At 37.2% G+C, this 21,235-nt stretch overlaps 1 protein-coding gene across 3 annotated transcripts in view; it reads left to right on the top strand.

The window, feature by feature from the left end:
• Positions 1 to 21,235, top strand: part of COL25A1 (collagen type XXV alpha 1 chain) — a 499,505-nt gene that overhangs the window by 381,024 nt on the left and 97,246 nt on the right. For all 3 annotated transcript variants that reach the window (XM_081556987.1, XM_081556824.1, XM_081556908.1), the window contains 2 exons: positions 8,955 to 8,981; positions 10,999 to 11,043. In XM_081556987.1, the coding sequence (XP_081413113.1) occupies positions 8,955 to 8,981; positions 10,999 to 11,043 (72 nt within the window). The remainder of the gene's footprint in view (positions 1 to 8,954; positions 8,982 to 10,998; positions 11,044 to 21,235) is intronic.

The following is a 21,235-nucleotide window of genomic DNA, read 5'->3' as shown; positions in this document are numbered from 1 at the left end:
CCAAAATGATCTTTGCTTTGCAGTTTCAATGTAGAAACTATGAACTGAATTACTCCACTCACTCTTGCACTTAGAGGTAATCTAGAGGCTATGAGATTAGGCTTGTAGCATTAGAATGACTTGGTGAACAGGAGTGAAAAATCTTGTCATTGTTATTTTTTTCTGTTGTTTTTATATTCTTTTTATTTTAAACTTTTTATTTTGTATTGGGGTATAGCCAATTAACAATGTTGTGATACATTCAGGTGAACAGTGAGGGGACTCAGCCATACATATACAATGTATCCATTCTCCCCCAAATCCCCCTCCTATCCAGGCTGCCACATAATGCTGAGCAGAGTTCCATGTGCTATACAGTAAGCCCTTGTTAGTTATCATTTTAAACATAGCAGTGTGTACATGTCCATTCCAAACTCCCAAACTGTCCCTTCACCCTGGCAACCATAAGTTCATTCTCTAAGTCTGTGTTGTCATTCTTATCACGAGACACTATTGTCTAAGATATAAGGGGAAATTTGGTTTACTCTATGTACTCATTATTCATTCCTATAATTTTTATCAAGCTCAGTTCACTTCAGTTGCTCAGTTATGTCCGATTCTCTGCAACCCCATGGACTGCAGCACACCAGGCTTCCCTGTCCATCACCAACTCCCAGAGCTTACTCAAACTCATGTCCATCGAGCTGGTGATGCCATTCAACCATCTTATCCTCTGTCACCCCCTTCTCCTCTTGCCTTCAATCTTTCCCAGCATCAGGGTCTTTTCCAATGAGTTAATTCTTTGCATCAGGTGGCCAAAGTAGTGGAGCTTCAGCTTCAGCATCCATCCTTCCAATGAACACCCAGGACTGATTTCCTTTAGGATGGACTGGTTGGATCTCCCTGCAGTCCAAGGGACTCTCAAGAGTCTTCTCCAACCCCACAGTTCAAAAGCATCAATTCTGTGGCACTCAGCTTTCTTTATGGTCCAACTCTCACATCCATACATGACTACTGAAAAAAACATAGCTTTGACTAGATAGACCTTTGTTGGCAAAGTAATGTCTCTGCTTTTTAATATGCTGCCCAGATTGGTCATAGCTTTTCTTCCAAGTGGCAAGCGTCTTTTAATTTCATGGCTGCAGTCACCATCTGCAGAGATTTTGGAGTCCAAGAAAATAGTCTTCACTGTTTCCATTATTTCTCCATCTATTTGCCAAGAAGTGATGAGTAAGCACCATTTTGCTGACAATCACCTGTAGGCCATACACATGTGAGCTCCCTTCCCTCTCCACAGCCCTGCCTTCTACCACCCACCTATTGCCTCCTTGGTGTTCTTTGAACACTCTGAGCATGTGCCCACCTCTTGACCTTTGTACTTCCTCTTCCCTTGCCTGGAATATTCTTGCTCCTTCTACATGCATGACTGTCTTGCTGGCCTCTTCTAGAGTTCTATCCAAGTGTCACTTTACCCCTAGGCCCTCACCAAATCCCCAATTTTAAGTGCCACCACATATACTTCTCCCAGTTCCAACCCCCCTATTACCTTTAATACTTACCACCTGACACAGCTTTATACTTTACTTGTTTATTTTATTTTTGTGCTATCTTTCTCCATTAACTAGACTATGAAGTCCAGGAGGGCTTGCATTTTCATTTATTTTGTTCACTACTGTATCCCCAGTGCCTAGAACATTGCCTGACACTTAATGGGTATTTAAAAAACTGCTAAGTGGATGAATTCATGAATGAACCCAAAAGAACTGAGCATTTACTATGCCAACTATTGTGCATGATAAGAGATGTTTAGAGTGAAGAAAGAAGTCACCCAACAATCACAGCTCTGTTGGTAAATTCTGGGAAGAAGTGCAGTCATAAGGGTACTTTGAAAAACAAAAGAAGGGGACCTAGCCCTGAGAGGGGCGGCCCTGAGCTCTGAATTATGTAATGGCTGGAAGAGGGAAGACCAGAGAAAAAAAGGCCAGTAAAGGAACAGACAGCAGAGGTGCAGAGGGGTAGAAATGAGAAAGCATGGCTTCTTCAACTGAGGAAAGGTATGAACCTGAAAGCCTTTTAAGAAAAGTCCCTCAGGCATCACTATGCAGAAAGGGTTGAAGAAGGCTAAAAATTTGGTGGCTTTTAGCTGGGTGTGACATTAGCTTAGGTGAGAGAGATGAGGGTTGAACAAGAACAGAGCAATGCTGCTAAAGAAGAGGGTGAACTGGAGAATGTTCTCGAGTTAAGTATCTGGAGGAGTAAAAGATCGCCCTCAAGCCCCAGTAACCCACCATTTGGTAAAGGCAATCACTAAGTGGGAACTACAGTATTCGTTTAACTTACTTGACTGCCATTTTTATACATAATATTTTATATAATCTTTAAAAATGGAATCTAGTGGGGCAGGAACAGGAAAGAGAATCAGTGCACTGTATAATTTCTTGCTTGTTGATAAGTTTTTGCTTAACTTGTCATCACTCTCTAAAGTCTTTTCTGAAAGAACATGAAAACTTAGGTGCCAACATTTATGTACAGATGAGTGATGTTATTACTCCACACTTAGAAGTTTTCAGTGGCTCATTTGATTCTTATGTTTTGAATAGTTATGTTCACTTATCCTTTAATGAAAAAAGCTCAGACATTCTGACCAAGAGCTTATGTCAAAGTGAGTATATTTTAAGATATAGTTTAACACTTCTAGAATTGAACTTAAATATAATTTATCATATTGAGATTCTGAATGTTACACAATTTTCAATCTTTAGGTAAGGATAAAGAAATGATAACAGAAAATAAAAGAAACTAGATTATTCTCATCTTAACTGGTTGTCTACAAAGTAAATGCAAACATAAAAGTGCCCGCCAAGAAAATACGTAAGAAAAGAACAATTTATTGATTAATAAAAATGAACTAAAAAGATTGACTCAGTTTTGAAAACTATTTGATTCAAAGTTTTAAGACATGGGATAACAATAATGGATTTATTTTAGAAACCTTAGAACATGAGAACAGTTTTAATTTTAGGAATAATAGGAAACACTAGCTTGACTGGTGAATAATGAATTTATGAGTCTTCATCCAAGTCGTTATTCAGGCCAAGAATATAAGTTTGCAAAAGATTAGATAAGTTAGTCAGTGGTTCTATGGCATTTGCTCACTGTTTTATAAATTTGTATTTATACTAGAGGCCACAAAACTACTCAGATGTGGACATCTTAACCAACTGGTAGCAACATACCCTAACTTCGAAATCAATTTTTGATCAGTGAAGCTTTCATTGATTGGTAAGCTTAAATTTAATAACCACAATGCCACAGATATATAATGGGATTATTCATCAGTGCATACTCAAAAAATATATACATAAGCAAAATACTGATCAAAATAGCTATCTGTGTGTATGTGTGTGTGTCTGTACTTACTTGAATGCATGTCTGCGTCTTATATTCAACACTGCTTTTTCCTAGTTCCTGGAATGTTAGGTCCATGAATCAAGGCAAATTGGAAGTGGTCAAACAGGAGATGGCAAGAGTGAACGTTGACATTCTAGGAATCAACGAACTAAGATGGACTGGAATGGGTGAATTTAACTCAGATGACCATTATAGCTACTACTGTGGTCAAGAATCCCTTAGAAGAAATGGAGTAGCCATCATGGTCAACAAAAGAGTCCGAAATGCAGTACTTGGATGCAATCTCAAAAACGATAGAATGATCTATGTTCGTTTCCAAGGCAAACCATTCAATATCACGGTAATCAAGTCTATGCCCCAAACAGTAATGCCGAAGAAGCTGAAGTTGAACGATTCTATGAAGACATACAAGACCTTTTAGAACTAGCACCCAAAAAAGATGTCCTTTTCATTATAGGGGACTGGAGTGCAAAAGTAGGAAGTCAAGAAACACCTGGCGTAACAGGCAAGTTTGGCCTTGGAGTACAGAATGAAGCAGGACAAAGGCTAATAGAGTTTTGCCACGAGAACGCACTGGTAATAGCAAACACCCTATTCCAACAACACAAGAGAAGACTCTACACGTGGACATCACCAGATGGTCAACACCGAAATCAGATTGATTATATTCTTTGCAGCCAAAGATGGAGAAGCTCTATACAGTCAGCAAAAACAAGACCGGGAGCAGACTGTGGCTCGGATCATGAACTGCTTATTGCCAAATTCAGACTTAAATTGAAGAAAGTAGGGAAAACCACTAGACCATTCAGGTATGACCTAGATCAAATCCCTTATGAGTATACCGTGGAAGTGACAAATAGATTTAAGGGTCTAGACGTGATAGACAGAGTGCCTGATGACCTATGGACAGAGGTTCTGACATTGTACAGGAGACAGGGATCAAGAAAATCCCCATGGAAAAGAAATGCAAAATGGCTGTCTGAGGAGGCCTTACAGATAGCTTGGAAGAGAAGAGAAGTGAAAAGCAAAGCAGAAAAGGAAAGATATTCCCATCTGAATGCAGAGTTCCAAAGAATAGCAAGGAGAGATAAGAAAGCCTTCCTCAGCGATCAGTGCAAAGAAATAGAGGAAAACAACATATTGGGAAAGACTAGAGATCTCTTCAAGAAAATTAGAGATACCAAAGGAACATTTCATGCAAAGATGGGCTCGATAAAGGACAGAAATGATATGGACCTAACAGAAGCAGAAGATATTAAGAAGAGGTGGCAAGAATACACAGAAGAACTGTACAAAAAAGATCTTCATGACCCAGATAATCACGATGGTGTGATCACTCACCTAGAGCCAGACATCCTGGAATGTGAAGTCAAGTGGGCCTTAGAAAGCATCACTACGAACAAAGCTAGTGGAGGTGATGGAATTCCAGTTGAGCTATTTCAAATCCTCAAAGGTGATGCTGTGAAAGTGCTGCACTCGATATGCCAGCAAATTTGGAAAACTCAGCAGTGGCCACAGGACTGGAAGAGGTCAGTCTTCGTTCCAATCCCAAAGAAAGGCAATGCCAAAGAATGCTCAAACTACCGCACAATTGCACTCATCTCACATGCTAGTAAAGTAATGCTCAAAATTCTCCAAGCCAGGCTTCAGCAATACGTGAACCGTGAACTTCCAGATGTTCAAGCTGGTTTTAGAAAAGGCAGAGGAACCAGAGATCAAATTGTCAATATCCTCTGGATCACTGAAAAAGCAAGAGAGTTCCAGAAAAACATCTATTTCTGCTTTATTGACTATGCCAAAGCCTTTGCCTGTGTGGATCACAATAAACTGTGGAAAATTCTGAAAGAGATGGGAATACCAGACCATCTGACCTGTCTCTTGAGAAACCTGTATGCAGGTCAGGAAGCAACAGTTAGAACTGGACATGGAACAACAGACTGGTTCCAAATAGGAAAAGGAGTACGTCAAGGCTGTATATTGTCACCGTGCTTATTTAACTTCTATGCAGAGTACATCATGAGAAACGCTGGGCTGGAAGAAACACAAGCTGGAATCAAGATTGCCGGGAGAAATATCAATAACCTCAGATATGTGGATGACACCACCCTTATGGCAGAAAGTGAAGAAGAACTAAAGAGCCTCTTGATGAAGGTGAAAGAGGAGAGTGAAAAAGTCAGCTTAAAGCTCAACATTCAGAAAACTAAGATCATGGCATCTGGTCCCATCACTTCATGGGAAATAGATGGGGAAACAGTGGAAACAGTGTCAGACTTTATTTTTTTGGGCTCCAAAATCACTGCTGATGGTGATTGCAGCCATGAAATTAAAAGACGCTTACTCCTTGGAAGGAAGGTTATGGCCAACCTAGATAGCATATTTAAAAGCAGATACATTACTTTGCCAATGAAAGTCTGTCTAGTCAAGGCTATGGTTTTTCCAGTGGTCATGTATGGATGTGAGGGTTGGACGGTGAAGAAAGCTGAGCGCCGAAGAATTGATGCTTTTGAACTGTGGTGTTGGAGAAGACTCTTGAGAGTCCCTTGGACTGCAAGGAGATCCAATCAATCCATCCTAAAAGAGATCAATCCTGGGTGTTCATTGGAAGGTCTGATGTTGAAGCTGAAACTCCAATACTTTGGGCACCTCATGGAATGGTTGACTCATTGGAGAAGACCCTAATGCTGGGTAGGGTTGGGGGTGGGAGGAGAAGGGGATGACAGAGGATGAGATGGGTGGATGTCATCACCGACTCGATGGACATGGGTTTGGGTGGACTCCGGGAGTTGGTGATGGACAGAGAGGCCTGGCGTGCTGCGATTCATGGGGTCGCAAAGAGTCGGACACGACTGAGCGACTGAACTGAACTGAACTTTCCTAGTTCCCTTCTAATAATATATGACACTATCTTTGACTTGCAATCATTTTTCCTGCTAGCACGATCACAGGAGTATATGCATACTTTTGGTAGCTGAGAATATATCCTTGGCAACATAGTTATGTAAATCTATAATATATGTATTCACAATTCAAAATTAATGCTACATCTTAAAACTGCTTTTACTTTTGGAGTTTAGCAAAAATGGCGGTAGTTTTGTAACAGCGAGAAAATATGATTTTTATAACCTCCTTTGACTTTTATTAAGTATTGTATTAAAATATACAACTAATAAGATTTTACAGATTTCAGAGCTGTGAGCAGTTGTTCTAAATCTCTGACTTACTATGATCATGCAACAAAGACAAAATTAGAAAATACCAGATATGTTCATCTCTAGTTAAAACATCTGATTTAAAATTTGCTCTTATTTTCATCTGAAAATTTCCCCTCCAGGGTTATATGTCAATGTACAAAACGTCCAATTTAATGAACAGTATTCTTTCAAGTGGCAGTTAGGTTTGAAATGGGAAACAAACCTTTTTGAATTGAACATATACATTCTCAGTCTAAACATTGAATTGATGTACTTTTTGTTATATGATTTCCTTTTCAACATCAACATTTTAAAAAGTGAAATACTCTGGAGACACTTGAAAAAATAGAATCCTAGACAATGATGAAACCCAAGTCTTTTCTTCACTCTCAGATCTCCTATCACTGCAACTTCCAGATTCTGCCTTTACTTAGCATTAACATTCACTTCCCAAACAATTTACCCAAGTGAGGAAATGATTACACATGTTTATGTGCTAAGCGGAAGGAACCTATGCAGAGCAGGAGGCTCTGATATGGTTACAGAGATAATTGATTGAGAAAGATCCCTGAGGATGGAGGCCAGGATGGATCCCAGAGTCTATGGATGCCTCTGCCCTGTGGGAGGAGAGCTTCTTCCCGCTCTGATATAGGAAGGAGAGCCACATGGGTTTGGGTTGATGAGAGACATGATGTCGGGAAATTTATTCCTAGAGACTTTGTTTTCTCTGCAAAATCTAAAACAGAGAATTTTAAATTGATGGAGTAAGATAAAGTGAAGAGAAAGTCAGACCATGCAGATATATGAGATAACAAGTTCATTAAGAAAATGGTTGTTTGAGTAAATCAAAAAGAAATATATATGGCAAAATATTAATTGTTACATATAAGTGTAACATATAAGTGATGAATACATAGGTGTAGATTATATTACTCTTCCTACCCTTTATCATGCTTTAAACTTTTTGTAATGAAAAGGAAAAAAGAAAAAATTTCACTTTCTTTCAGTTCCTAGGCTTGTAGGCCAGTATTAATTTTTTTATATGTCTGAACATTCCATCTCCTTGCCTCTATTGTCACCGAGTCAATAAAGCTACATCCTACATTTTTTAAAAAAGGAATATATAAAGGTGATATTTCGCGGTGCACTTTCAATAACCTAGGGCTGATTACATGAGGCAATTGTTAGTCTTCCTGAGGATTGCAAAATAATTTGCGAGGAACAGATTCTCTGAATGTTCTTAAACATTGTGTATTTTTAATTAAAAAATTATGCATGACCAATTCTTCCTCTAATTGCCATTCTCTTGCTTTATTTTATGTTAGAGTCCAAATGTAAAATGCTGATTAACTGAAATGTCACACATTGAAAATAAGTTAGCCATCAAGTGTAATGGAATAAAGAGCTTTTTATTAATACATGGAATGATGGAGGATCTATAGCTTTGTTAAAATACACTAAAGTTAAAAGCATTTTTGAAGGAATTGGAAGAAAAGTGCTTAATATTTTTATTTAAAAACAGACCTCAGTAGTCAGAATTATAGCTCTCATTATGCTGTTTTCTACCATCTCAAAGAATGCCTTGCTCTAAATAAAGCCAACAGATCCCCAACATTGACTTGGCAGTCAAAGAACTCTAAATCTCAGGACTGCCATATTTCCATTTTAAATGTAAATATTCCCATTCATCTTCCTAAATATTATATTTCTTCTCCCCCCTCCTCCCACCCCAGTGTCATAGTTTATGCAACAGCTGACAGCATCTTTTGTTCACTTTTTTGGTGCACACTAGTTGCCACAATTGACTTTGGCATCCCCTAGTTTGGAAACAAGTTTTTATGCAGGTCGATTGGCCCCATTTTAAAAGAGGAAGAATAGACCAAAACCTGTTTCTTCATAATGCTATTCAATGATTTCCTTTGCAAATCTGCTTCCTGAAGTTTTGCAGATGCAGAAGTCATAGAACAAGTCGGTAGGCTGGGAACTGCATTGCGTTTTAAGTGCTTGTAGAAGCAACATCTCCAGCCTTTTCAATGAGACTGAAGTGATAGATTTGCAGGTATTTGAAGAAACAGATGCACTGGAAGGACAAAGGTTATTTTTTAAAATTAATTTGTAGTTGATATACAATGTTGTGATTCTTTTTTTAAAAGCGAAAATCAGGATCCTACTGCATAATGGTCTTCAAAAGAGAACAAGAGAAAAGAAAAGACCCATTGTGTACTTCCAACCAAAAATTCTCATTTTCCTTGATGTACACAACATCAGCATATTTCAGCAAAGAGAACCTTACAGAATAGGACAACTTTAATCAGTCGTTTATGTTCAAAATGGTTACAATATTATGTTAATTGAATTGTTTTTCTTTTTTAGGGTCCTCTGGGGCCTCCAGGACAAAAGGTAGAGTATAAACAATACTGTGAAAGTAATTATATCTCCATTGCCTAATGACTGGCCTGAGAAGGGAATGGAATTTGCTACTGTGAGCCATACCAAAGCAGTCTGGTTTGTGCATTCTGCTTTCTAAAAATACAATCATATAACGTGAGCCATTAGATTTCTGATTGACTCCATTATAGAAAGTCCAATAAATCCAGAGCAGACTCTTTTTAAGCTGTCTGCCAAACGTGTAGGTTATTGAGTTTTTAATTCCAATACTAGTAAAACATCGTGACAAAACTTAGAATCTGAAGGGTCATAAGACATTGCAAATTAAATGCATGGTCTTGCACATATATATGATTGTCAAAAGACCATTAAACAGACTAGAACAAAGAATGTATTTGTTGCTTGGTGGCTATATTCAAGTGGCCCACTAGTATCTCCCTTTGCTGAAGCAACCCAAAAAATGGCTTCCCAATTGTCATTTCAACATTATCCAGAGCCATCAGACTTGACCCTTTACATTCTGGAGAAGAGAGTCTATCACTTTTAAAATTACATCAGTTCTACAGTAGTAAATACATCAATAGCAGGTAGATGGCCCTTTGCGAACAAAACATCACTGAGCCCCCACTCCCTATCCACCTCCCACCCTACAAGGAGGACATACAAGGATATTTAACCTGCAGAAAACCAAAAAATAATAATGATAATTGTATTACAACAGGTGGAAAAGTGATTATTCTTTATCTTTGGAATCTATCAAAGATAGAGACGTTTATCCCCCAAGCTTGGGCATGTGGCATCTGTTGAAACATGATCCCACAAACCAAGTAAAAGCCAGTGTATAGTGAGACAACTTGTGTATAGGAACACTTTGTCCTTCGCAATAATGTCTCTATTAAGTATGGTGTGAAATTGTAAAGCTACCCTAATCCACATGCTACCAGGATAAAATTACTGCCTCAGGCTTTGGGAAGTCCTTTAATGACCCACTCAATATAATCACCAAGACAGCACTAAGGAACTTGCCATCTCAATTTTTTTTGCATGAAATGACTATATTTTTAATAGACTTTATTTTTTAGAGAAGTTTTAGATTTCTAATTACTATTTTAATCTTTTCCATTATTCTTTAAAAAATTTAATATCACGCATCTACTAAGAAAAATCTGTTTTACAGTGCTAAACAAAAAATAAGCACATTCTGTTTAAAAAATGATTTCTCCAGAGCCTTAAAGGAAGGTGTGTGGAGGAAAATGACATCACTATTTGAAAACATTTGTTAATGTTTCTGTATCTAGTTAAATGTCAGATTTCCTCAGGTAGTAACTACTTTTCTCTTCTGCTGCCCAGTCATCCTAATCACCCCAGTGCTCATATGTGCACGCATCCAAGTGCTGTGCGTACACACACAGACAACATAATATTCAGTGTATAGGACTGGTATTGTTCCTAGTCTATGTTCACCATTGGTGACATCCTGTCTAGTCTACTTTGGAAGATATATTCACCCTCACACGGTTTAAACATATTCCCGGAGTCTGGGGGAAATGCTTCAAATACAACAAATTTCACTTGACAACATGGGTCCCTTCCAGTGGTTGTTATTTTAATTACCATTTATTTTATGGTATTTCATTTCATGAAATTCAAGAGTTACTGGTACAGCTAAGCTTTTTTGAGATGAAACTAAGCCTATTTAATTCTCGAAAGCACCCAAATTTGGAGCCATGAGGCCTTCTGATAGCTTTGGATCTCAATTTATGATGTGAAATTTTTTAAAATCATATTAGGGTTAAGTAGATATTTACAAACATAGTGAGATTTAACTTCATGGCTTCTGGAAAAGCTTGATGAGTCTGTTTACATTATTGTGTGTTAGAACACAGTGGATAAGATCTGAAAAACATAGCCTCTCAGATATGTTTTAGTAAGATAAAGTTATAGCTGACATAATTAATATGACATAAATTTAGAATTGAACTATTTTGTGCTTATGATATCAACTTATTTTAATCATATGTCTCCTTAGGGTTCTGTTGGAGTACCTGGAATTCCAGGGATGAATGGACAAAAGGTGAGTTCCATAGAATATACTACTTTTGATCATTTGGGGAGGATTAAAATCACAAAGTTGTTCTAATCAGTAATGTTGGTAATCAGTTTATATGCTTATAAAAATGTTATATATACTTTTGAAATATAGGAAAATTATGTTACAAATGATCAAATTAGTTTAATTTGTAAATGAATGCATTAAATAGCCAAAAACTCTTAGACAATTTTCATTTTATTTGATATATATGAGATATAATGGTATCTTTCTCATAAATATATTTGGAGTAGGAAAAATATAGTATTTAACATTGATTGTGATAAAGTGCACTCTGGTTTATTCTTGTTATGGCACACTAATGTGTATTATTTCTTGCATAATGAAAGTTATTCCTACAGGGAGACGCTATTGGAATTGTGAATTCAGATGCAAGCTTTTTTTACAGCTAAGCAAAATTAAGAATTAAATAGATTTGCTAAGCTCTGATAGCATGCTTTTATTGTACTATTAATAATGAAGGGGGGAAAAAAGTTAAAAAAAAAAAACCAACCCACAGCTCTACATACACATATCTATGTGCCTGTGTGCATTTTTTCCTGCAACATACTTGCCAGTGGGACAAAGCAATTATCAAAGTCACCGCGGGCCAGTCTGCCAGGGGCCGGAGAGCTGAGCCAGGGACTTTCCTGTCTCCCTCAGAGCTTCTGGGCTGGCCCTTTGAGATCCTGTGACCCAGCTTGTCTTCCAAGAGGACTTGAAATCCAGGCATCCTGAATTGAAATCATAAAGGGCCCAGCCCTTATGGACAGAATAGACCTCCTCCTGACCTCTTCTACCTCATCCATCTTTTTTCTCCAATGAGACATAGACAATAACAATTTAAAACCTACACAGTGGCTAAGAACATGGATTGGCAGCTCAGAGAATGTAAATTTTGACAAAGTCCTTGAATTCTGTGGCCTCAGTTTCTTCATCTTTACAAAGGAGACAAGCAATTCCTACCTCATAAGGTTACTGTGAGGATTAAATGAGGAAATAGGCATAAAGCCCTTATAACCATGTCTGATATTGCTATTAAACTTTTTATTCAGCTCATTTTAGTGAAATCCTGGATATTTGAGTGATCTGTGTTGTAAGAGACTCTCATTTCCAGAATTCCTTGATTCCCAAGTAAAATTAGTGTTCTTAACCAAATATTACAGCAGCCTGTGGTCCATAAATCAAACACTGGGCACTCATCAGTAGTTCAATGCTCATGTCACTGCCCCGTTTTCCACTTAGTAAAATGCATACCTGTTTGCTTCACAGATCCTGATAAAGACAGAGGATTAATATTTCATTTAGAATATTGTAGATCACGGAGGGAAACATAGGTAAAAATTTGAGAGCATATTCATTCTATGATGAATTTGAAAATTATGTAACAGGATAATATTTAGAAAGGACAAAATACAGATATAACATAAATGTTGTTTTTAGTATTTGTACATATAAGGTTAATGTTTTGCTTTTACTTCTTTGTTTCTTTTTCAACTTTGAGATAATCATGAAAATTTATAGAAAACTTTACCCTGAAAAAAACAAGTCCACAAGTTTAAAACTGTCACATATATGCTTATGAAGACTGCATATTCTTTCTTTTTCCAAAGGAAGTATGCAATTTCCTTAGCAAGAGAAAGGAATGTGACATTTTCTTGTCCTAGTCACCAAGTTTAAATTATATTTCAAGGAAATAGTTAATATTTGCAGTTTTATGTCTTGTTATACATCTTTGTGGCATTTTTAAGGGTTTTCTGTAAAATCTAGAGAATCTAAATGATTTCATACTTTTATGAAGGTATCAGCAAAATGTAGTTCAAGATTTTTTTTAATTCATATAACTTAACTAAATCTTTGTTTATAGAATTTCTTTTAATGATAGCCATTATCTAACACCTGTAATATTTGCTATATCATCTTTAGGACAATAAAGTACAAAAAAAACCTAAGTCCATGTCACTGAAATAGCAGGTCATTTAGACAGTAAAAACAAAGTTGAAAATAGAGTAATATCGATAATTTACACTAAGAGCTATGAACTTTGCCTAGGTTCTCTAAAATTTATTTTTCTAGAAAGAGATCCTAGGATCACATTAATAATTTTTTAAGCACCTTGATGTTCTTAAGCTGTCTAGAGAAAATATCTTCTTTGCATGATACAATTTCATTTTTTTCCAGAGAAGTACTTTTGATGCTGAGATCATTTTCAAGTGCTGGTTAAGGAAGGATATTATTTCTAAGCTATCAGAAACATGGCAAATAACTAGAAAATGTATAGAAACTTCTCTATTATAAGAGAGAAAGAAAATGACTATATTAAGCAAATATTTTACTTGTCTTCCACTAAAATATTTTCCATCCATTCAGATTGAGGTGATTAACTTTGGCCAGTAATTTGATGGTGATTTTTTTTTTTTTTACATCATTTTCCTTTCAGTTTTGGTCAACTTGATTGTTAATCTGAATACTTCTTATTTTTGTAATGGTCCTCCAATTCTTCAGATTGTATTAGGAGAACAGACTTACAGAAGCAGTACCATGCATTAAACTCCAGTTTAGCCCCTTCTAACCTTATAATCTATCAAGGGCTACTAAACACCCTTCTGTGAAAAGTGGGAGACAGTGTGGTATGTGGTCTCTGCAGTGTGAGAGAGGAGGCGTCAAGTCTTTGTCTTCCTTTGTGTGAGTTACTTAATGTTTCTAAGGCTCCAGTATAAAATATTAATATAAACTTTGCAATATTAACTAGATAATATGTCTAAAGTGAACATAATGTAATAGGTGCTCAATAAATATTATCAACTATCTGTAGTATTAATAATATAACACTTCAAGAATTTCAACAAATGAGCCCTAGGCTTACCCTCTAACAGGAAGAGAAGCCAGGAAGAAAATGAAGGTGTAAACTCACATGAGAAGGTAAAATATTTCTCTGCTACCTGCTATGTCTCCAGTCATGCACCCTATTCCCAATAGTAGGAATACAAGTACCATAGAAAGGAGAAAGACATTTCTCACACTACTTTGAAAGCTCACTCACCGGTGTGGGGTCTTGTAGGAGTGCTGTCTGGAGTCAGACACTCTGTGCTCTTACACCTCATATGCAGCTTTGAAACTTCTTCCCAGATGGGCTCAAGGTGGCTTCATTGTAGAGTGAGAGAAGGGGCTGTTCTAATCTATATCTAAGTCTCTAAGAAATACTGTGCATCCACAAAAAGTCACAGGTGTCTCTTTTCCATTCTCTGTTCCCAATTCTAAAAGCAGTTGTTTCCATAATTTGAACTTGTTTCCAATAGCCAAAGCAGTTAGGGAAAATTTAATGTTAGGTCTTACCTAAAAAGAAATAAATGTTGCCTTCTTTGCCTCTGGCTGATTTATTTAGCACAGTTCAGTTCAGTTCAGTTCATTTCAGTCTCTCAGTCGTGTCCGACTCTTTACGACCCCATGAACCGCAGCACACTAGGCTTCCCTGTCCATCACCAACTCCCGGAGTCCACCCAAACCCATGTCCGTTGAGTTGGTGATGCCATCCAACCATCTCATTCTTTGTCATCCCCTTCTCCTCCTGCCCTCAATCTTTCCCAGCATCAGGGTCTTTTCAAATGAGTCAGCTCTTCGCATCAGGTGGCCAAAGTATTGGAGTTTCAGCTTCAACATCAGTCCTACCAATGAATATTCAGGACTGATTTTCTTTAGGATGGACTGGTTGGATCTCCTTGCAGTCCAAGGGACTCTCAAGAGTCTTCTCCAACACCACAGTTCAAAAGCATCAATTCTTTGGCACTCAGCTTTCTTTATAGTCCAGCTCTCACACCCATACATGACTACTGGGAAAACCATAGCTTAACTAGATGAACCTTTGTTGACAAAGTAATGTCTCTGCTTTTCAATATGCTATTTAGCACAGAAACTTTTGTTATTCTCACAAATAATAGATCTTGTTGGTTCAAAGATATTATAAACATTTTATTTATGCTGTTTGATTCATTCCCTCTCTTTCTCACACACACACACACACTCAGACACATAATACATGAAGAGACACATATCTGCGTGTGTGCATGCTCAATCGTGCTCAACTCTATGTGACCCCATAGACTACAACCCAACCCGGCTCTCTGCCCATGGAGTTTTCCAGGCAAGAATACTGGAGTGGGTTGCCATTTCCTATTCCAGGGGATCTTCTGGACCCAGGGATTGAACCTGCATCTCTTGCATCTCCAGCATTGGCAGACAGATTCTTTACCACTGTGCCATGTGGGAAGCCCATACAACTGAATGTTTGTCAATTAAACTCTGCTTCTCAGATATACTGGAAAGTGCGCTTCAAAATAATTTTGTGGTAATTTTTTTAGGCTAAATAATGCTTGACACAATAAATGGCTGGGGCTGTAATTTTTTGTATCTATATACATATATATATGTATATCTATATATATATATATATGTATATCTCAGAACTTTAAAAATCTCAACTCTTAACATGTTATTAGAACCCTGAATTTTTCTACTGTTTCCACATTTTCACATTAGGAATAAATCATCATAATAACAATGTATTTGAATAGCAAGCAGCGCCCAGCACTGTGCAAATGCCATAGGAGAAGAGGGCTAGGGATAATGAGGGGACATTACAGGTCTACAGGTCTACTTTGTGCAACCCTTAGTTCATATCCTTATCTCTGTTACCATAAAATTAACATTAAAGAGTTCCAGGATTAAGAACAAATTATTTTGTCTAAGCAGGCTAAAATTAGGGCTAGGGATAATGAGGGGACATTACAGGACATTACAGGTCTACTTTGTGCAACCCTTAGTTCATATCCTTATCTCTGTTACCATAAAATTAACATTAAAGAGTTCCAGGATTAAGAACAAATTATTTTGTCTAAGCAGGCTAAAATTTTTCTGAGGACCCAGAATCATAGGGATTGTTTCCAAAGCAAAAAATAAGTATCGGATGATCTTGTTTCATGTATTTTTCAAATGCTTGCTAGGATTTATTATATCTAAAACTTCAAATACAATATAAATAAAATATTGATATTAATGTATCATCCATGAATCTATCCCAGATAACTATGTGATTTTTTTAAGTAACATTAAAATTTAATTAGTTTATAGCTATGGTATTTAAGAGTTCCTTTTCATCTCTTATCCATGAGTCTCACAGTTTTTCACTGACATTAATCCTCACAGCATACTTCTAATGGCATTTTTATTGTAAGTATATTTAGAGAGCAGATAAATGGAAGCCCTAAGACTTTCAAAGGTCAAGCTGGTTATTCAAGTCTATACAGTAAGCTATATACAATGAACTCAATGCTTTTTTATTCCTGATTCATTTTCTGCAACCGCTAAATAAAACTCTTCTCTTTTGCAACCTTGACTTTATCATTAAAATGTCTGAGTTAAATTCCTGAAAGATTTGAATATATTATAGTTCTGTTTATTTCCTATCTAGTTAGCTTAAGTTTACCCAGTGATCTATTACCCAATGTATTTATAACTTTCCAATTTTACACTTTAAGAAAAGATATATAGTGTAAATAAAGTGACTGATTTTTTTATTCCAGATTAATTAATAGCTTGGGGAAAGTGTCTTATAGCAATTTAATACTTTGCTGGTTAAAGTAGAGAATTAAATTATTTTTATTAATTTTTCTATCTTTGAAAGTTGGTGACTGTGTATATTCTAGTTCTAATAATACATGATTGTGTTTTCTCTGATAGCTATGAAAATAGGATGCTTTCTTTCTTCTTGAAGCAGTATCATTGCTTTCCTATTATAGGATATTTCTCTTTTTTCTAGTTTTATTGAGATAAGGTATACAGCCTAAAGGTTTTACTTCCATATATAATGAAATGATTACCACAATAAATTTAGTTAACATCTATCATCTCATGTAGATACAATAAAAAGAAATGGAAAAAAATGTTTCTCCTTATAATGAGAACTCAGGATTACTCTCTTAACAACTTTCATATACATCGTACAACGGTGGTAACTATAGTCATCGTCTTGTGCCTTACATCTCCAGTATCTTATAAATTGGAAGTTTATACCTTTGGTGAAGGTCACCTTTCCCAGGTGGGTCACCTTCCTTCAATTCCTCCTTCCCCAAAACCTCCAACCCCCAACCTCTGAAAACTACAAATCTTATCTCTTTCTATGAGTTTGGTTTTTTTGCTGTTTTTGTTTTTTTTAGATTCCACATAAAGGTGAGATCATAAAGTATTTTCATCTTTCTCTGTCTAACTTATTTCACTTAGCATAATGCCCTCAAATTTCATCCATGTTGTCACAAATGGCAGGATTTCCTTGTTTATTATGGCTAAATAATATTCCATTGTGTATGTACATACACCATAACTTCTTTATCCACTCATTGTCAATGGACCCTAGGGTTGTTTCCATGTTTTGGCTATTGTAAATAATTTTGCTGTGAACATGGGGTGTAGGTGTCTTTTTAAGTTAGTGTTTTCATTTCTTTTGGATATATTCCCTGAAGTGGAATTCCTGGATCATGTGGTAGTTCTATTTTTAAATTTTTGAGGATCCTCCATCCTGTTTTCCATAGTGGCTTTACCGGAGAAGGCAATGGCACCCCACTCCAGTACTCTTGCCTGGAAAATCCCATGGACGGAGGAGCCTGGTAGGCTGCAGCCCATGGGGTCGCTAAGAGTCAGACACGACTGAGCGACTTCACTTTCACTTTTCACTTTCATGCGTTGGAGAAGGAAATGGCAACCCACTCCAGTGTTCTTGCCTGGAGAATCCCAGGGATGGCGGAGCCTAGTGGGCTGCCGTCTATGGGATCGCACAGAGTCGGACATGACTGAGGTGACTTAGCAGTAGCAGTATACCAATTTACGATCTCACCAACAGAGCACAAGATTCCCTTTTCTCTACATCCTCACCAGCATTTTGTTATTTTGTGTCTTTTTGATGATAGCTGTTCTAACAGGTACCATGAGATATCTCCTTGTGGTTTTGATTTGTATTTCCCTGATAATTAGTGATGTTGAGCATCTTTTCATCTGCCTGTTGGCCATTCATCTACAGAACATTTCATATAGTAAAATCACATCATCTCTGAGTACTATGCATATACTCAGAGGCATTTTTATATATAAGCTTACTCTTAAAGAGACTTTTCGCTTAATTTTACCTACTGAGTGAAACAAAAGATATTTCTATCCTTTAAATAATTAAATTTAAGTTCCTTTAGGAGGGAATACAAAGTTGGTTGAAGGAAGTAATGTAATGCTTCTTGACTTGAAATTTAAAAAAATGGTGGGGAGGGAGGTGGGAGAGGAGTTCAGGATGGGGAACACATGTATACCCCTGGCGGATTCATGTCAATGTATAGCAAAACCAATACAATATTGTAAAGTAATTAGCCTCCAATTAAAATAAATAAATTTATATTAAAAAAATAAAAAAAATATACTCTCCCTTGACTTCATTTAGGGATGTTGCTATAAATTTTAATACTCATTACCATCTACTAAATGAAGATATTGGGAGAGGTAAGAATAAATAGTTGAGGAAATGGGATTGGTGGGGAAATCCAATAGGACTGGGTATGAGAGGAAGGAAAGCTGATCACAGGATGTTGCAAAACAAAGCATCAAGAAGGCAAATATCTTTGACTGAATTATGACTTCAAGTCCACTTATATTCCATTTTAATTGAAAAGGCACTATATTTTATAGATAGTATCATCAAAATATTATATACTAAACCTAATTAAACTACATATATAACTTGATGATTTGGGGGGGAAAACTTATGTTAAATGTATTCGTTGATTATTTGCCGGTTTCTTCGATCTTCCATTCAACAAATCTTTTTTCAGTCCTTACTAGTAAGTAAGTACAAGGCACATCTGAGCACTGACATTAAAGTGGTCTCTGCCCTCATGGAATTTCAGCCAATAGGGGGATAGGGACATGATATAAACAAGTACACTAAAAATCTGTTAAATGACAATACTGTTAAATACTACAGCAGAGAAGCACAGGGCAGCCTGTCCTGGTGCAAAAAGGCAAGGAATGCTTCCCTGAATAGACAACTTTAGGTGCAGCTTAGATAGTGAATAGCAGTTGGCAAAGGGAAGGGAAAATATCACCACACTGCAGTACTTCCAGATAAAGTTAGACAACCTTGGTCTTAGAATTTTGTTTCTAAAACAACATATTATTAACCACTATAGAACCTAGACTACTTTTTTTTTTGCAAATTTCTTACCACTAAAATAGTTGGTTGATATAAATCACAAAGCCTGTTCTTTTATCATTAGATCTGATCTCTGAATGACACTCTTGATTTTGAGATTTGCATTAAAAATAAGGCTTCAATGAAATAACTTATTTTAACAATTGTAGTGGCTTAATTTTTACCCAGTTCCCAGGTGGCTCAGTGGTAAAAAATCTGCCTGCCAATGCAGGAGACACTGAGATGTGAGTTTGTTCCCTGGCTGTGGAAGATCCCTGGAGGAGCAAATGGCAACCCATTCCAATATTCTTGCCTGGAGAATCCCATGGACAGAGGAGCCTGGTGGGCTACAGTCCGTAGGGTTGCAAAGAGTCAGACATGACCAAGCACACACGAGTGCACGCTCACACACACACGCACACACAATCTGTTCCATACCAGGCCACATTGCCAAGGGGATAGGAACCATTATCCAACTGTGAAACAGCATGTGTACATGTGTGTGTTAGTAATTCAGCTGTGTCCAGCTCTTTGCAACCCTGTGGAGTATAGCCCACCAGGCTTCTCTGTCCATGGGATTCTCCAGACAAGAATACTGGAGTGGGTTGCTTTTCCCTTCTCCAGGAAATCTTCCTGACCTAGGGCTAGAATCTGGATCTCCCACATTGCAGGCAGATTCTTTGCCGTCTGAGCCACAGAGGAACCACGAAACAGCATCAGTGGGGTTAATTTAGGAGAGATCAAATTTCCTTCTGGACCTTCTGTGTCTTCTCTGACCAACACAGACATAGAAGAGTGCAGTGTGTAATATTTACTAACATGTATTCAGCATTTACTGTCAAGCTCTTCCTAAGTTTGCCTCACTTATTCCTCACAGCAATCCTGTGAAGTGGATACTATTATTATCTCCACTGCATTTATGAGAAAACCAAGGCACAGAAAGGATATTTTGCCTATGGTCACCAAGGTGTTTGTAGTAGATTTCAACTTCAAAGTCAGTCAGTCTGCTACAACTGTCGAGAATATGGATTTGAAACTCAGGGAATCCCAGGTCTGTTGTTCAGTATTTGTATGGTCTTAGACAAGTTACTTTCCTTCTCTGAATTTAGTTTCCTCATTTGTCAAATGAGGATTGTCATGTTTACTGCAAAGTTTAATTGGACAAAATAAAGGAAGTAATGAATGTAACTATTTAATTTAAAACACTATGAAGTAAGAAAAGACTATATTCCACTTTGAATTGGGAGCGTTAGGAGCTCCACGACTCAGAAACCTCCTGAGTATATAAGTGAATGTTTGTAAGAGCTGTTGTCTCTTTCTACTACTCTTCACTGATCTTTTTTGAAAATTATGTCTAATTTTTCCCATTAGACATAACCATTTCCATGAATAATTAGGCACATCTTTTCCCAAGTGAAAAGAATAATACATCGACTTACTATTAGGAATTATATTTAGAAAAGAAGAAATTAGCTGGGATTTTGAACTTTAAAAGTGAGTATATTATCAAAGCCATGTTATATTGCAAGTCATAAGATACTTAACAGAGCCAGTTTTTAAAATAAAGGTATTTATTGGTCCGTTAGGTGGAATTCCAGGGCTTCCCTCATTGCTCAGTTGGTAACGAATCCGCCTGCAATTCAGGAGACCCCAATTTGATTCCTGGGTCAGGAAGATCCCCTGGAGGAGGGACAGGCTACCCACTCCAGTTTTCTTGGGCTTCCCTGTGGCTCAGCTGGTATATAATCTGCCTGCAATGCGGGAGACCTGGGTTCAATCCATGGGTTGGGAAGATCCCCTGGAGAAGGGAAAGGCTACCCATTCCAGTATTCTGGCCTGGAGAAGTCCATGGACTGTATAGTCCATGGAGTTGCAAAGAGTCGGACACAACTGAGCGACTTTCAGTTCACAATATGGAAGTCTAGCACTAACGCAGCCTTCAGCCTTGACACC

Source organism: Giraffa tippelskirchi, chromosome 1, assembly GCF_054371585.1.
Source record: "Giraffa tippelskirchi isolate mGirTip1 chromosome 1, T2T-mGirTip1v1.2.pri, whole genome shotgun sequence".
In the NCBI taxonomy this organism is placed as follows: Eukaryota; Metazoa; Chordata; class Mammalia; order Artiodactyla; family Giraffidae; genus Giraffa; species Giraffa tippelskirchi.
This window is presented reverse-complemented; position numbering and strand designations above follow the sequence as displayed.